This window comes from Nylanderia fulva, unplaced genomic scaffold, assembly GCF_048542155.1.
Source record: "Nylanderia fulva isolate GAGA-0341 unplaced genomic scaffold, ASM4854215v1 Scaffold22, whole genome shotgun sequence".
In the NCBI taxonomy this organism is placed as follows: Eukaryota; Metazoa; Arthropoda; class Insecta; order Hymenoptera; family Formicidae; genus Nylanderia; species Nylanderia fulva.
In genome coordinates this window covers 525,425-540,863 of record NW_028190285.1, presented here as the reverse complement: position 1 = coordinate 540,863, position 15,439 = coordinate 525,425, and the positions used below count along the sequence as shown (strand labels likewise).

At 37.3% G+C, this 15,439-nt stretch overlaps 2 protein-coding genes across 2 annotated transcripts in view; one reads left to right on the top strand and one right to left on the bottom strand.

Annotated features, from left to right (window-relative positions):
- The window catches only part of Scgdelta (sarcoglycan delta), a 299,973-nt gene that overhangs the window by 225,634 nt on the left and 58,900 nt on the right, over nt 1-15,439 (bottom strand).
- LOC114932726 (uncharacterized) lies at nt 6,803-10,589 on the top strand. The gene is made up of 5 exons (XM_029305070.1): nt 6,803-8,755; nt 9,104-9,208; nt 9,302-9,517; nt 10,022-10,342; nt 10,429-10,589. Exons 1-5 carry the CDS (start codon nt 6,803-6,805, stop codon nt 10,570-10,572), a joined length of 2,739 nt encoding a protein of 912 aa, XP_029160903.1. The 3' UTR covers nt 10,573-10,589.

The following is a 15,439-nucleotide window of genomic DNA, read 5'->3' as shown; positions in this document are numbered from 1 at the left end:
AAACTACCGTGGCGGAGAAATCATCTTAATTCAAGAAGAATGTACTCAGGCCGAGTTGAGATTCTTGGGCCTGCTGATTGGTTCTGGCAAACGAAGTTAGACGCCTAATCTTGTTTTCCCGCACTCCGACCGATTCTCAAATTCATTCTGCTAGACTAGCTAGACTGTGTGTAGGTGTGCGTGTATATATGTATGTGTGTTTGTGTATGTATACAACGAACGAACGAACGAGCAACCGTGTGCGTCCAGACGGTATTTCCCAATCAGTTTAGCATTAGCGCGGAAAAGTTCTAATTACTCCATGTGCGGCGAATAATCATTAGTTCGGTGCACTTAAAAATTTTTTCACGCTTGCTCCTCGCTTGCTTCGTGGAATTTCGAGTATACACGTATGAGTGATGAAATAATTACGCAGAACCTGATCGTCGAAGTTTGTTTAGACGCAGACCAAGTTGATTTAGTGTGTAACGCGTTTACAGATTTTACAAATTTTTACGCCGTTCCGCGGGAACGTATATTTTTCATAGAGAATTTTGCGTTCCTGGCATTTTTTCAATTTCCTGATTGAAAAACCCGGTAAAATTTTATTAAATTTTTCTGTACGATAAATAATATATCTTCAAATGTTAGTTTTGCAATTTCAAATAAATATAAAGATTATTTCAAAGCGTCTTATATTGAGATTCACGATATAGAATCATAATCAATCAGAACAATCTAGTCAAAAAGTAACTACTGCTTTCATTTGATAAAAATAAAATTAATCTTACCTTTTATTACCTAAAAATAATACCTATTTTCGAAAATTACATATACATTAATTACTGAAAATAAAAAATAAAAATATTTATGTAAACTATTCTGTTATTTTAATTATACATAAAAATAATTAAAATAAAAATGCATGTGCTGTTAATTGCAAAATTTTATTGAAAATATTAATTAGCAAACCAAAAATATTTTCCAAAAATATATATATATTTTTCGTTAGAGATCTAAAATAATATTAATTGAAATAATGATTTCTCACTAATTTCATAAGGAATATTTGAAAATATTATTTTTAGTTATTTAAACTCATTCTATTTATTTTCCTTTTACGGCTTATGTCTTTTAATCCGTTTTCATTCGTGTTTTATAAAACTATGTTTTTCGTAAATTAGCATTAAATAAACAGTTACCTACGAAATAAATATATTTATTTTATATATTTTGCTTTTAGAATATTTATATTTTATTTTATTTCTTTATTTTTAGATATTAAAAATAGTACAATTATAAAACTTCATGAATAGAATCAAAAATAAATAAAGAGAAATAATAAGAGCTAATGCAGTAAGTAAAACGCATACACTTTATTGTGAATCAAAAATATCAGTTTTATAAATGTAATTAGCGTACGTTTTTTGATTCTTTTTGGAATATCTTAATAACGATTATATAAATAAAATAAATCCACAACCTCATGATCAACGAATAAAACGAGAAATATAATTATATTTTTTACTTATTCTTGATTTTTATATATATATATATATATTATATATATTGCATTGAATATATTTTTAATACAATATATTTTATAGTATTTTAAATAGTTTCGAAACGAAGTAAAAAGTGGCAGCAGCAGTCAGAGCAATAAATAGAACGCGTACATTTTATAATGAATCAAATGTATATATATCATTATAAAATGTACGCATTCTATTTATTGCTCTGACTGCTGCTGCCACTTTTTACTTCGTTTCGAAACTATTTAAAATATTATAAAATATATTGTATTTAAAATATATTCAATGCAAAAGTTGGAAATTTTTAAACTTTCAATTAATAATTTAAATCAGTGCATTTTTTAAATAAATATATATTTTGTACTCTCACACTCGCGAAAAATAAATAAAAAATTTAAAATAATATTTCACTTTCAACGGGGCGAAATAATGATTTCTAAATAGTCCACATTTAAATATACCCACCCCAATGATCGACAGAGATATCAAATTAATCAGACTCCGCGACTGCGAGACATCTTATAAGACGTCGGCGACGGGAGCTGTATGAAGAAGGCGCCGGCTCTGATTATCGTGCTTCAGCCTAGGAGCAAGCAGCGTAAGGGCCGTAATATGTCTGACGTATGCGCGCGAGTTAAATTAAAGTTTGCCTGCAGCCGAGGAAACAGCCGCGGCACCTTGTTTCAAAGCTGTGCGTTAACTGAAAGCCCAAAGTAATCTCACGTACCGATCCCATCGCGGCTCGTGCCAGCGTTTTAACGTCCGCGGCGGCGCGGAAAACGTTATCCACGATTTTTCCCCTCCATAACAAAGGGCAATTCCGTTTTGCAATTAATTGCTGCAGCGCGCGCGCCTCCCTTTCAAACTGAAACCCGTCTTCCTTTCCCGCCCGCGTTTAACGCCGCTGATCGTATCTTATTTTATATGTGCGCCAGTGAAATTTACTCGGAGCGCGCGCATCCTAATTATATTTCTTCCGGCAAACGTGAGCGCTATAAACGGCAACGTGCAATTCGTATTTTACAATATGTATTTCGGTTCTGTACGAGCTACTTTGTATAGAATAGGACACCTTGACGAAAAAAGATATGCAGCCGAATGGAGGGAGAAGCTCTCGAAATAACTATAATAAACGTGTTCGAACTTAATAGTTGAACTACAGATGTTCTGAGGATAGCGAGGAAACTTTTTTGTGAAAATTAAATAATATAGTTTTTGAAATTAATTTTTTTAGAACGGCTTATTCCCAAACTTTACTAGTTTCGCCGATAAACCTCTCGTAAACCGTAGCCATAATGTGCACGGTTTCACGAGCTTATGACATTATAGGACTACTAATCAGAATTTATATTCTAGAAACATGAAACTTGCATTCCGACCAATGCAATTATTCCTTCGTCTAATGCGGAAAATACATGTAATTTTCCGGTGAGTTCCTCGCTATCATTGTCACGTCGGGACTCGTTTTACACGCTGTCGACGAACCGCTGTCAGAGTATCGGACAGCCTGATATCCGAGATGCTACTTAGACATTCGCTACTCAAATATTACCGAGGTTTCCGCACGACTGGGTCAGATGACGTTCTCACATTTAACACACGCGCACGTTTCGAAATACAAAACGTGTCGTACATTACCGTCCACTAATGGAGTTTGTGATGATGTATTTCTATGCATTTATATGATGCTTATACTTTATATATTATACGGTCAAAATCAAATGGATTGTTTTGTGAAGCAAAATATATGTATATTCGTAAATATTATGTTGTATTCCGTGATTGCATTAAATTTAATTATGATAATGGCTAAGTTACCTTCAATTTATTGTTATAGATAAGTGTTTTTTAATATTATCGCAGTAGAAGAATTAAAAAATTAAGAGTGTAAAAAAGTGAGAAAGAAAGAGAAAAAAGAAGGAATGTGAAGAGAGAACGAGTAGGATGTTACGCTTGAAAAAATATGGTCTCTATGCTTGCGATTATTTTAATATTACGAAAAATATCTCTCTGCAGAGTTGTTCGATCGTGCCATGCGATGAGCGTCGTTGTACGCGGCTACACGAGCAGCGCAGAATATGCTACACGCATTCTCCTGACTGTCAAGCACCTTTTGCTTACGCAGAGAGCTTTTTAGCAAACTGTCAAACTCCGCCGAACCGCGAATTACTCATTCCAGCTACTCCAATATACTCTCGCGAATCAAAGACTCCGGGATTTCAGCGAGCGAGGACTCGAAACATCGATCCTGACGCGCTGAGAGATCGTCGACAGACTACTGAACGACCGATCTAGTGGATTCGCGTTTAATCGCCGGCGATGCTGAATATAATCCGCGTTTTAGCAGACTCCGCGAAAATATTTCTATTACTCTCAACGACGCTGCAATTCACAAATGTTCCCATCTATGTGTAACACATATATTTCGCAAATGGAATAAAATTTTATAAGGTTTCGTTAATTTTACGCGGAAATGTGATTGATAATATTTTAATAATATTATACACCAATATATCAAAATAAAAATTATAATATTGTAATACTGTAACGATAGAATGCTCTTGAAAACGAATTTCAATCCCATTTAAATTTATATAAAATATAATGCATATAACTTTCATTTTTATGCTATGCAAAAATTCTAAAAAAAAAAAAAAATAGAACACAATATTGCAAAAGATAAAATTTTTAAAGCATATTGTTTTATTTATATGAATTTTACGATCAATTTTTTTATTCTAAATAAATAAGCAATTTTTATTTAGAATACGTGACAAATCATTATTTTAAACAAATTCTCTTTTTGTCGAATATACAAGGTGCATCAAGTCATTCGACCAAAATGGAATTTGGCGTCAGTTGAGATAAAGGAAGTAAGACGGCAACTTCTTGTCCCGTCGTTAGATTTAGACATACCACAACGCGAATGTTAGTATAAACTCCTCGTCGCGTAATTGTATACGTAATTATATATGTAACTTATAGTGCAATGCATTCTATTTATTGCAAAATAGATACATATGCGTGCTCGTTGGAAGTTTCCAAGTTCCTTCGGCTGTCGTAATTTATGCTGCAGCTTATTGGTTGGCAGTTGATACTAAAGTTACATAATTATATACAGTGCTCGTCCTGAAAGGATGTCTCGCTCTTTTACAGTTAAAATATTTATAGATTTCAAAATGTATTTTTTTCTACAAAAAACCACAAAAAATAATTATTTTATACTTTTCATTTAACTTATTTATATCTTTCAAAATATAAATAATGTGAAGATGGTACATATCACTAATGGAAATTTAATGCAAATCCTATTCTTTTTTTTTTGCTTCACAGAAAATAATAAAAATAAAATTATATATTTTGTATTATTTATTAAAATTTATACGTAGGTTTTAATGTAAAATATTTAAATGGTACAGACATCTTTTGGGATAAACTTTGGACATTCTAGGAAATGTGTGAATCTTAACAAGATAACAATTTATCTTTCGGTATTATCCACAAGAGATACAATTTTAGTCACCTTTGAAAAGAGCGATGCTATAACGAACCAGAGGAACGCGTTGAACGTCAGTCGAGAACATAGAACTCGACAACCAACATTCGATCAATACAAGCTTCAGGAGGAAGTACCACCATCTCTTCCTAGTATCGAGAAGCTCGTTATTGAAATAATATCTACAATGCTTTATTGTATTTCTCCTAATTTGTTTGATCGATAATAAAATTGGATACCTTCAGTAGCCCATATCGACAATCACAGAATGCCACCAGAAAGTGCGGTTTAATTAAATATAAAAATTTTGTTAGTGTAAATAACCTCATCGATCTATTACACAGAGGCGAGAAAAATACCATAAAATTCTACAGAATGTCTCATCCATCAAGAAGTTCAAAGCAGTCTAGACATGACTACACAATGCATAAACTACGTGTTGCCGATGAAACAAAGTATGTTAATTAAATATATATGAAAGTAAATACAGAATAACACACACAAAATGAGTATAAAAACTGATATGTTTTTGCTATAAATATAACTTTCAAGCATTAAATAAACTTAATCATTAATCACGTCACTTAATAATTTATTGCATTAATATTTGACAGAAAAGTTCGGTAAGATAATTAATAATGAAATCTATAAGCATTATATGCTTTGTTAAATTATTATTATATATTGGGGAAAATATTACATAATCTTTTGTATCAAATATAATACATAACCTTGTTACAGATGGGATTATCCTATTCCTAAGGCGAAAGCGTATTGGAAAAAGTTTTGCGACGATGAAGAAAAAAGATTGATTAGAGTAAGCGATTCATTTTCAAAATTGCCCTATCTTCCTATTATTCCTAATTCGCATGATTCTGACACAGGTCTTTGCGAAATCATAGATTTTAAGACTCCTTGCACTTCCCAAGGCTTCGATGAGAACGTACTTCTCGTAGATTCGAAATTCTTTAAAGCGCCAGATATTTCTTCAAAAAAAGACGATGAGAATATTCCTACTATAGAACCGATAGTTAAAATTTCTCCTCCCACGCCATTAAAAAAGATATACAAAAGTGATGCAGTTGCTAAGACAAGTGCGAAGGAACGACACATTACTATTAAAAATAAACGCACGATACAAAAAGTAGATTCATACAAAGAATTAGAGTTTCTAAATGTTCTCTCCGAAAATTCTATTATGCCATATGACGGATCGGGGGACGGAAAAATTTATTCAAGAAAAACGTGTCCCTTTCACAAACATGAACTTGCTATGAAAATTTTCGACGATGATATCGAGAAATATTTGACAGACGATCCGAGAGCTAGCATATCACCGGAACAGAAATTGATTAAATTGCCGTTGCAGAATCTTTCTAAGAAATATGATAAAGTTAAAAGCAAAATAACTACTGCCAAAAAGATTAAAGAATTTACTTCGCCAGGAAAGAAATTGGAGAATTATTCGGATGATGTTATTGATTTAACTGCAAGTGAAATTGGAAAGATCGAATTTAAAGAAGATGATATACTGGATAAACAACGTAAGCTTAAGTCTGATTTTTTTATATCAGATTTAGAATTTTCTCTTACCAAAAAATTAAGAAAAGAGACAAAGACTACAAAGGAGGCAAAAATTGCATCATTGTGCCCAAAATCTCAAAGCGGAATTAAAATATCACCGGATAAACTGAGAACAAAATGTCCAGAATTACAGAAACATTTAAACATTCCTAAAACTTGGGAGAAATTGATCGATGAATCAAAATGACAAGACGCAATATCTAATATTCAAATGCAACCTACGAGAACAATCGATAATAAAACACGGGAATTGTTAAATTATTCAAAACAATGCGCGTACAAAGCTCTCAAGCATTTGACGTTGGACAAAAATTTAAATTTCAAGCCCGAATTGTGGGAGGAGACGTCGAAGAGATCGCGCGCTTCTTCCACCGATAGATCGATAATAGATACAGACGACAAGTCAGACGCGGTCGAGAGCGAAAGTCCCGAATCCGGAACTCGCAGCCCGGAGTCTCCTTTCTTTCGCGAAATGCAGAGGAGATTGAGAAAAACCTGGGCTCCGAATATCGGGAAGGAAGGCATACGGTATAAGCTCTTCGGATCGAGCTCCGCTAGGTTCTCGATGATACCCGCGAAATCCTTGGCGAGGTCCGGCTTCAGCACAAAATTCGGCAGATACGAAATCAGGGAAAGTCGGTCGGCGAACGTTTTAAGTGCTATACCAAAGGTGTCGTGCTTTCAACGCAGGAACCGCGATAGATGCTTATCCTGCATGCATAAATCCCTGCGGGAGACGGACGAAGTCGACAAAGCTGCCTCCTCGCGAACGACATCGCTGACGGAAATTGAAGCGAGAGACGACAGCGAGTCCAGTTCCGACGAACTTCCGGAATTTTGCGAGGAATTACGAAAGATGTCCCAAAGAAAAAAAATTCCGAGATATTTGGACAAAATTGAGACTGCGTCGGACAAATCGACATCCTCGTCGCACCCGATGGAACAAGAAGACACCTCGATGTCGACAAAGGTCGAATCGAATCAATCTAAGGCTAAAACAGCAAAACCCGCCGAAAGTTTGCTGTCCAAGAGTCCAAAGAGCTTGAAGGCCATTTCCATTTCAATGTCAGTATCGTCAGAACCGTCGAAAATTTCGTCCTCGCACACCTCGGACGACGAGACGTCGTCTCCGTTGGCGTTGGACGACGATCCGTCGCGATACAAAAATATGGCGCCCTGTCACTTGCCTACAATTTTCGTGCCGAATATGGAACCTCTACGAGCCTTGAGACACAGAAAACCGACTACCATGGAATCGCGAATCGCTTTCATGGAGAGTACGGTGATAACGAAAGAGAAATCTGACGACGAGTATGACGACGCGAAACCTGCGGCCTCGAAAACATCGACGGAAAAATTGCGGTCGAAACAGACCGACGAAAAGCCTGAAAGAAGACTCGGTGAGGAAAAGGATATGCTTTTAAAAAAGAGTCCGAGAACCCTCTTGAAAGTTAAGTCAGAGCAGCAGCTGGTGATACCGTCGATCGTAAAATCTGCGCGAAAGGACGAACTAAAGAGAGGATACAGTTGCGCAAGCATCGAGGATTTATCGAAGGATTCTGCGAGAGGTACGTTCGAGATTTCTCGAGGCGAGGCGGAAGATGGGCGAGGAGAAGTAATCTCTTCGGCGGAGATAGATTCCGCGGAAGAATCGGCCTTCTCCGACTCGGGAAAACGGGCGGAATTGCCGCTGTCGACGGTCGCCGAAATTTCGCAATTTCTCGAGAAAGCGAGTCGAAAAAAAGACGCGTCGCTCGCGAGGATGTTGGAGGATCTGGCGAGCGAATTCGCGTCGCGATTGATAAAACAACACGAGCACGCCGGCGCAGTAGCGTTAATGAGGCGCGCTAAATTAACCGCGAGATTAACAAAGCTGTTGGCGGACTCGAAACGTTATTCGAGCCCCGACAAGTTCCCGTCTGACCTAATTTTCTCCACGCAACAGCCTCCCGCCTGCAATTACCATTTGCTAAGACGTGTCCTGCCACTCGATTCCTATAATCTCGTCGCGCCATTAATGGGCATGCCGATTTGGTATCCAAAGAGAAAAGTGAAGACCGAGGTGCATTATAAAATAGAAGGTGGAGAAAAAGAAGAAGAAGAAGAAGAACAGGAAGAAGAAGAGGAAGAAGAAGCGGAAGGTGTGATTCCCTTCGACTTGGTGGTACGTACGTCAAGATGTTCTATACAATTATTTTAGTGGTACATTTTATAACGAATTTAAAATCGATTTCTCATTAATAAAAATGTTATATGACTTAAAAAATGTTGAATATTATATTACATCTCGATCTAATTACGCATTTCTCGTTCAAATTAAATCTCTATTAAAATAATATCCCCAATTAAAATTAACAGAAAATTTTATATTTTTATTACATCATATATATTTTTCGTGTGAAATAAAAACGGATTAAAGATAAAGTTAAAAATATATTATATTTAATTCTGAGAATTTTGTCAGGCTGCTTTTTTGAAAGTGAATTCAAAGTAAGTTTTTATACGCTCGCAGGTGCATCCTCCGACGACCAAAGATTCAACGAAACGAGATGCAGATCAAATAGATCAGGCCCGATTAAATCCTTATGCTCTCTTTTTGAAAAAACCGCTGCGCAAGGTACGAGAACGAGAGAGACAATATAATTGTACGATTACCTTCGCGCGCTCTGAAATCATTGTTCGTATTTCGCGAATTCTTCTAATTTCGCAGGTTGTCACCTGGCGTCCTTTGACGGCGGACGACCTCAAAGGTTACGATCCCGAGGCCACTCTCGAAATGAAAGCCAAAAATATGACGGACAGGATATGCCGCGACTTTTGCGAGTGGCTGCGCAATTTAGGTGGCACCAACAAAGTCATCGACGAGGAAGTCCTCGGAGATATGTTTGAAATTGACTTTACGGCCGAGGCCAGTAGAACGATGGAGGTAGGATAGAAACAAAGTGCGGAACGGACGCGAATTGCTACGTAATTTCGCAGTTCTCGCGAAATAGTCCGGCTGTAACATCGTATTGCAATGCATGATATAACGATACGTACACGCACTTTCCGCCGCGAAATGCACAATACATTACACATATATGCAAGATTTGAATTATAACTTTAGCGCGATATTTGGGAGGTTGACCTACAATTGCGTTTACGTTTCGCAAATAAAACGCGATGAGTCTCTCGCGAAAAAAGTGATTGTTCTTCCGCGGAAAAATATCGACTATAGATTTCATAAATTCTGAATTTTATATATTTCAATAACGTATTTAGAACTCATCGCGCTCACTTAGCATGCAGCATCGTTTTTCGTATTATTTAGATGTTTGAAAATAAGTCAGAATAATTATTAGCAAAAAGCTTTCGTTATCTCGTGAAATGATAAGGAAATAAAATCTCTCGGTATTTCATTATATTAATTGCGCATCTCTGTTTGAGACAGATGTCGATAAAGGAAATGCCAATGGTACCCAACGGAGTCGCCGCAGCGAGACAATGTCCTGATGCAGGCGAGCTTGCCATGACCAGGAAGCACCTGATTAGAGATGCTAAAGCTGAGAGTAAGCCGGCCAAAACAATGGCGTTTGGCACCGCGATACCCTGGAAGCTTCAATTTGTACCGCCCGGAAATCGGGTGAGAGAGAGATGGCTGCGCTGCGAAAACGTGATGCCGGATCTAGAGACGATGGATGTGGTCTGGGAGGGCATAACGCATCTGGAGAGCGTCAAAGCTTTCGCGAAATGGTTCGGCGAACATTCGAATGTAAGTTCGCTTTACTCAATTATACGCTCTAAGGGATGGATTCTTTATCCTTTTTTTTTTTTTTTAATTTCATCGTTATATTTCAGATTTCGTTACCGGATATACTATTGAGGGCGATAAGCACCGATCTCGCGAAACACAACAACACTCATATGCAACCGGAAATAGACGTCGAACAAATCGATAGTTTGAAAGTTCGCGGCGCCCAACAGAATCGCTTAATGGCGTAATCGATGATCGAGGAGGATCGGCGCGAGAAAAGAAATCCTCGCTCGACAACTTCAAGTTGATTCTGTCACCACGCCTGTGTATTGGCGCCAAATACATTCGTGTAACCGATACGACCACATGATGACACGACGCAGAACGCCCATTTCCTGTATGCGGCGAACGGTTAACCTCCGTAGCCGCCGTGGACGCTTCAATCGCGAACAATTCCCGGCGAAATTTCGACAAACGTTCAATTACGGAACCTAATTTTCTGCTAATGATCGTCGCGTTTCGGCTTCGCCGGGCGAGACGCAACGCAAATAGAAATCAAGTCGCGCGCTTTTTTCTGCTTTCCCTCGGATTTCACTCGTAATTCTCGAATCAAAATATATGGATCGTTGAAAGGCGCGAACGTTTGTTACAGGACCATCATTCCTGATTTCGCGTGTAGATTGGATTAAAAGTCTGATTTCACGGCAGGAATTAATTCATTGGCAACGCAGCGCACTAATGCTTCGCATTTCGCTGCACTAATTATCGATCACTCAAGTTTCATTGCATCGAACTTCATTAAACACGGGCGCGTAATAATAATTATAATATTAATGATAATAATGACATCCATTCATCAATAATATATAGCAATCTGTTATCAATATATATAAGATAAATAATCCGCAAAGCATATATATGTTTATTTTCTCGATGAGATGAAAAGAGCATTCTCCTTGATCCATTTAAAACATATCAATTTCAATTTTATGGAACGAATATCATTGTGAATATAAATAATATACAATGTGTGTCAAAATAATAAATAATTTTTCGAAAAAAAAAAGATAATAAAATGACAACGCGAAACAAAAAGCAGATGGATGAAACTTAAAGCCGACGATTTCGCATCGACGAGTTGTCTAGCGAAATAAACGTAAACGAGCCGCGATGAAATATTGGAAACGTATCACAGACGCCGGATGTCCTGACAGTGTCTGCTTACGACAGAAAACGGTGCCTTAGACCCGCTGGTAACGGCGGTGGCGAGGAAAAAAAAGCAGAGAGACTCGCCTCGTTTGCGCAATATATCCTCCTCGTTGTGCAACGCGTATATTTTTCTGCCATAATTTTTCTCTCGTTTCTCTAGCGCGCGGAATAGTGTCATTCAAAATTATATCACGTCGACGAAAGAGTCATTATAGTACAACGAAACATCGTAGTAATGGTTTAAATCGCCGGTCTCGCTTCGATAATACGGGTCGAGGCAATATGAGGCGAGAATAAAAAAAAGGGTCCAGATTCAGCAGAGAGATACGCAGACTGGGATAAATTTGTCACTTCAAATCCGGTTTCTCTCTCTCTCTCTCTCTTTCTCTCTTTTCCTCTTTCTCTCCCTTTGTATGTTTGCCTTTAATATTTGCCTAACTTTTTTCCTATATGCCGGCGTATAAAAACATAAAGCATTGTTTCGTTTTTCGTTGCGCGTTTCGTTAAATATTTGGATGCTCTTAACCTATTTCTCACATACTTCATTTTTTAAATATTTTATCAATTTATTTTCTCAATCGGAATTAAAAACAAAATTCAAGCAAGTGCGATCCGACATTGTTAATCTTTATTGCATATTAGTGATTATGAAAATTCAAAATCGTTAAGTAATAATGATGCAAAAATCTAGAAGAGATAATTAAATAATAGAATATGAAATTTATTATTCAAAAAGTGCTAATATGATTATGTAATATATAAATGAAGTTATATTATTTTAGCACGTTTTTTGTATAAAAAACAGTAAATCAACAGATTAGGACATTTTTCGATATAATAATCATAACAATAATAATTGTAACTGTCCAATCGCCGATACTAACAAGGATGCTGCTGAAAAATTTCGAACTTGGAAGATACAACCCTCATTGTCTTTTTTTTCTACCCCTTTTCGAGAAATCTGTCGGTGAGTCACGAACTTTACGAGAAGAAGGAAAAACGAGGGAAAGAGGGGCTTCTCTGAAAAAGGAGGCAGAAAGGGAATCGGAAACGTACCGACAGACAACTGAACGAGGGGACAAGAGAGAGCGAGAGAGAGAGAAAAAAAAACGAAGGGGGAGTTTAGAGTCATCATTGGCCATTGGCCATCCGTTTCGCTCCACTTGGGACGAAGGATCCCGTTCGACCGAGAAATTTAACAAGGCGCACGCTCCCGACTGACAATAGCCAACTTTCCTGATTCCCGCGCGCGCGTACCCGGATTTTAATTACTTCAATTGAAGTCCGAGCTTGCCCCGCGATTCGCGACGAGAATTCGATCCGATAGCCGATCTGGACCTAACGATTTTTTTATATAGGCTCTGCCCGCCCCGAAAATAGAACATGCAGTGGATGGTGTTGGATGAAAAGTGAATTAACTCGCCGAATGCTGGTCTCGAATCAAGAATTTCGCGGAATTTCGCCTTGTTAATTCAGCTATGTGTATACAATAAAAATATAACATACATATACGTTGCGCAAATTTCATTTCAGCCGATTTTATCCGCGCACGTATACAATATATATATATATATATATATATATATATATATATATATATATATATATATATACCGATCAAGTATATCGATTGCAAGCTGTTACTTCTGTTGAATCCAATCGCGACTGCACGTCGCGAGATGTCTCTAAATTAATATAACCAATTATAAAAATTCAACTAACCTGAACTTGATTCGTCTGACTAAATCGAGTCTGACTATAATCACGCGACAAAACTCGAATATCGATACACGTATCATTTTTCGTATAATTTTCTCGCAGCTGTTCCTAACGCGCGAGCTTTGATCACGCGATAAATTCGTGTGACGTTACGTTCTCACGATACATATCGCGGTTCGCTATATAATGTTCGCGATTCACTCTCGATGGCTTGTGCAACTATTGAGCGCGCACGCCTTTATTGCATAATACGCCGTGAATGCAAAATAAGACGCGGTCGCTTCGTCCGTTCGTTCGCTCGATGATTATCGTTACCGTTATTGTGGTGCACTTTTTGAAAGGGATCTCTCATCGGAAGCGACACTCGATATTTCGATCATCTTATTCAACCGATATCGAGAGAACCCTGCGTGCGCGAGCAATCGAATCGATCGTTATTGTGCTTCTTTTTATTTCGCTATCTCTTTATCCGGTCTACAAAAATCCTTTTTTTTAAATATATTCAGATAATATTTCGAGATAAAAATCTGCGAAATATAAGATTTTTTTTATGAAATTGCTCGAAATTAATAAATTGAAAAGTGCCTCCACAAATACAATAAATGTAAGAAGGTGTGGCGAGTCTCTCTGCGATATTTTGTACACGCGTCAGAGATACGGAGCTACCGAGCGATCCGCTTCGTTACTTGCGAGCGATATATACGACAGAGAGCAAAATACACACACGGTTGCACGCACACGTACACACACACCCATTCACAAATCAGACGAGGAGAGCGCTTCCTGCCGACTGTTCGAGTCCGTTCGATCTATTGTCATAAAGTTTCGCGATGTGGTATGCGTTGTCAGCGCGACGTCCACATAAACGTATACGAGCGCATTAATAATGAATGAATGAATGAATGAATGAAAAATGATAATCCATGGAAACTATCATCTGATCGAAAGCGCTGTTATATTCGCAATATTCTGCGATGCGTTATTTTTTTCCCCGATTATTTTGTATATTTCTAATTAAAACTTTAAATTTGCTTTTCATATCCTTGTTTGTCCACGAATTTCTGTGCGTAACACGCATTGGATGAAATCCAATCGAATTTTCGAGGCATCTAACCCAATGGGCGGATGGTGGGCGCGTTGCGATATTTTTCGCATATGTTATTTGATAAAATTGTCAAAATGATAAAGCATCCCACGCATAAAACGCAAATTAAATGGAAAGTAGGGAAAAATTTTTTGCAAAACAAAGTAAGAGCAATCAGGTGTGTCAGAAACGGAGCCAGAGAGACAAATAAATTTTTCAGCTTCTTTTAATTTGTTAAATAAAAAAACATTTTATGCATATCATTATTGTATAACTATATACATATATTATCTGATTCTTATTTATATTAATTTCGAATTAAGTCTGCTAATTATTTTCAAAGAGCACTTTTAAAAATAACATAAATGATTGTTGTATCATTGTTATCTAATCGATTACCGAACAATTTCGTCTTCTGTTGCGATTTATCGTCGGATTCGAGGAACTCTGCGCGACTGGCGCGATTCCGTGCAGAGGATTACCGCTCGTCGTAATGGGCTTCGTTCAACATCCGGTCGCATCCGGAAGGCCGCGCCCGTCACGGTTGCTCCCGACGTCGTTACATCAGCCGAGCGCACGATTCTTCTGTTTCGCTCGTGCGTCACGTAGTATTGTTGTTAAAAGTATGCCGTGCCGATGGCGGCTACACGCGACACACCAGTGTCAGTCTATCGATATCCTTTGACCTGGGTGACATCTCGATAAACCGCGGAAGCGAGCAACACTCGAATCCCATCTCGCGGAAAGAAGTCGGTCAATTTGCGGAGTGAAAAAGATTGACAAGCTCTTACTTTCACGTTTCGATCGTCAATTCTAATTTTAATTATCGATGTTAACCTCGTGAAGAATCTTTACTCTGAGAACTGCTTTTTTCTACATTTATCTTTAAAGTCAATTATATTTTCCGTAATTAATAATTTTTTATTAATAATTATTTAAATAATTGTGAGTTTTATTTGTGAGTTGAAGATTTTGTAATGTGAAATTGCCGATCGTTAATAATCGATAATACTCTACTTCTATGTTCTTTCTTCACGCTACGGTGAACGTGTAATCTTAACGAAATAATAGTGCACTGCAACTGATGGAGGCAATGAGTCGTT

What these genes read in the sequence shown, in the direction of transcription:
- LOC114932726 (XM_029305070.1), top strand. Translation starts at nt 6,803, where the DNA reads ATGCAACCTACGAGAACAATCGATAATAAAACACGGGAATTGTTAAAT. An exon ending in AGGCCAGTAGAACGATGGAG is followed by an intron (nt 9,518 to 10,021) that starts GTAGGATAGAAA and finishes TGTTTGAGACAG; the next exon opens with ATGTCGATAAAGGAAATGCC. An exon ending in GGTTCGGCGAACATTCGAAT is followed by an intron (nt 10,343 to 10,428) that starts GTAAGTTCGCTT and finishes GTTATATTTCAG; the next exon opens with ATTTCGTTACCGGATATACT.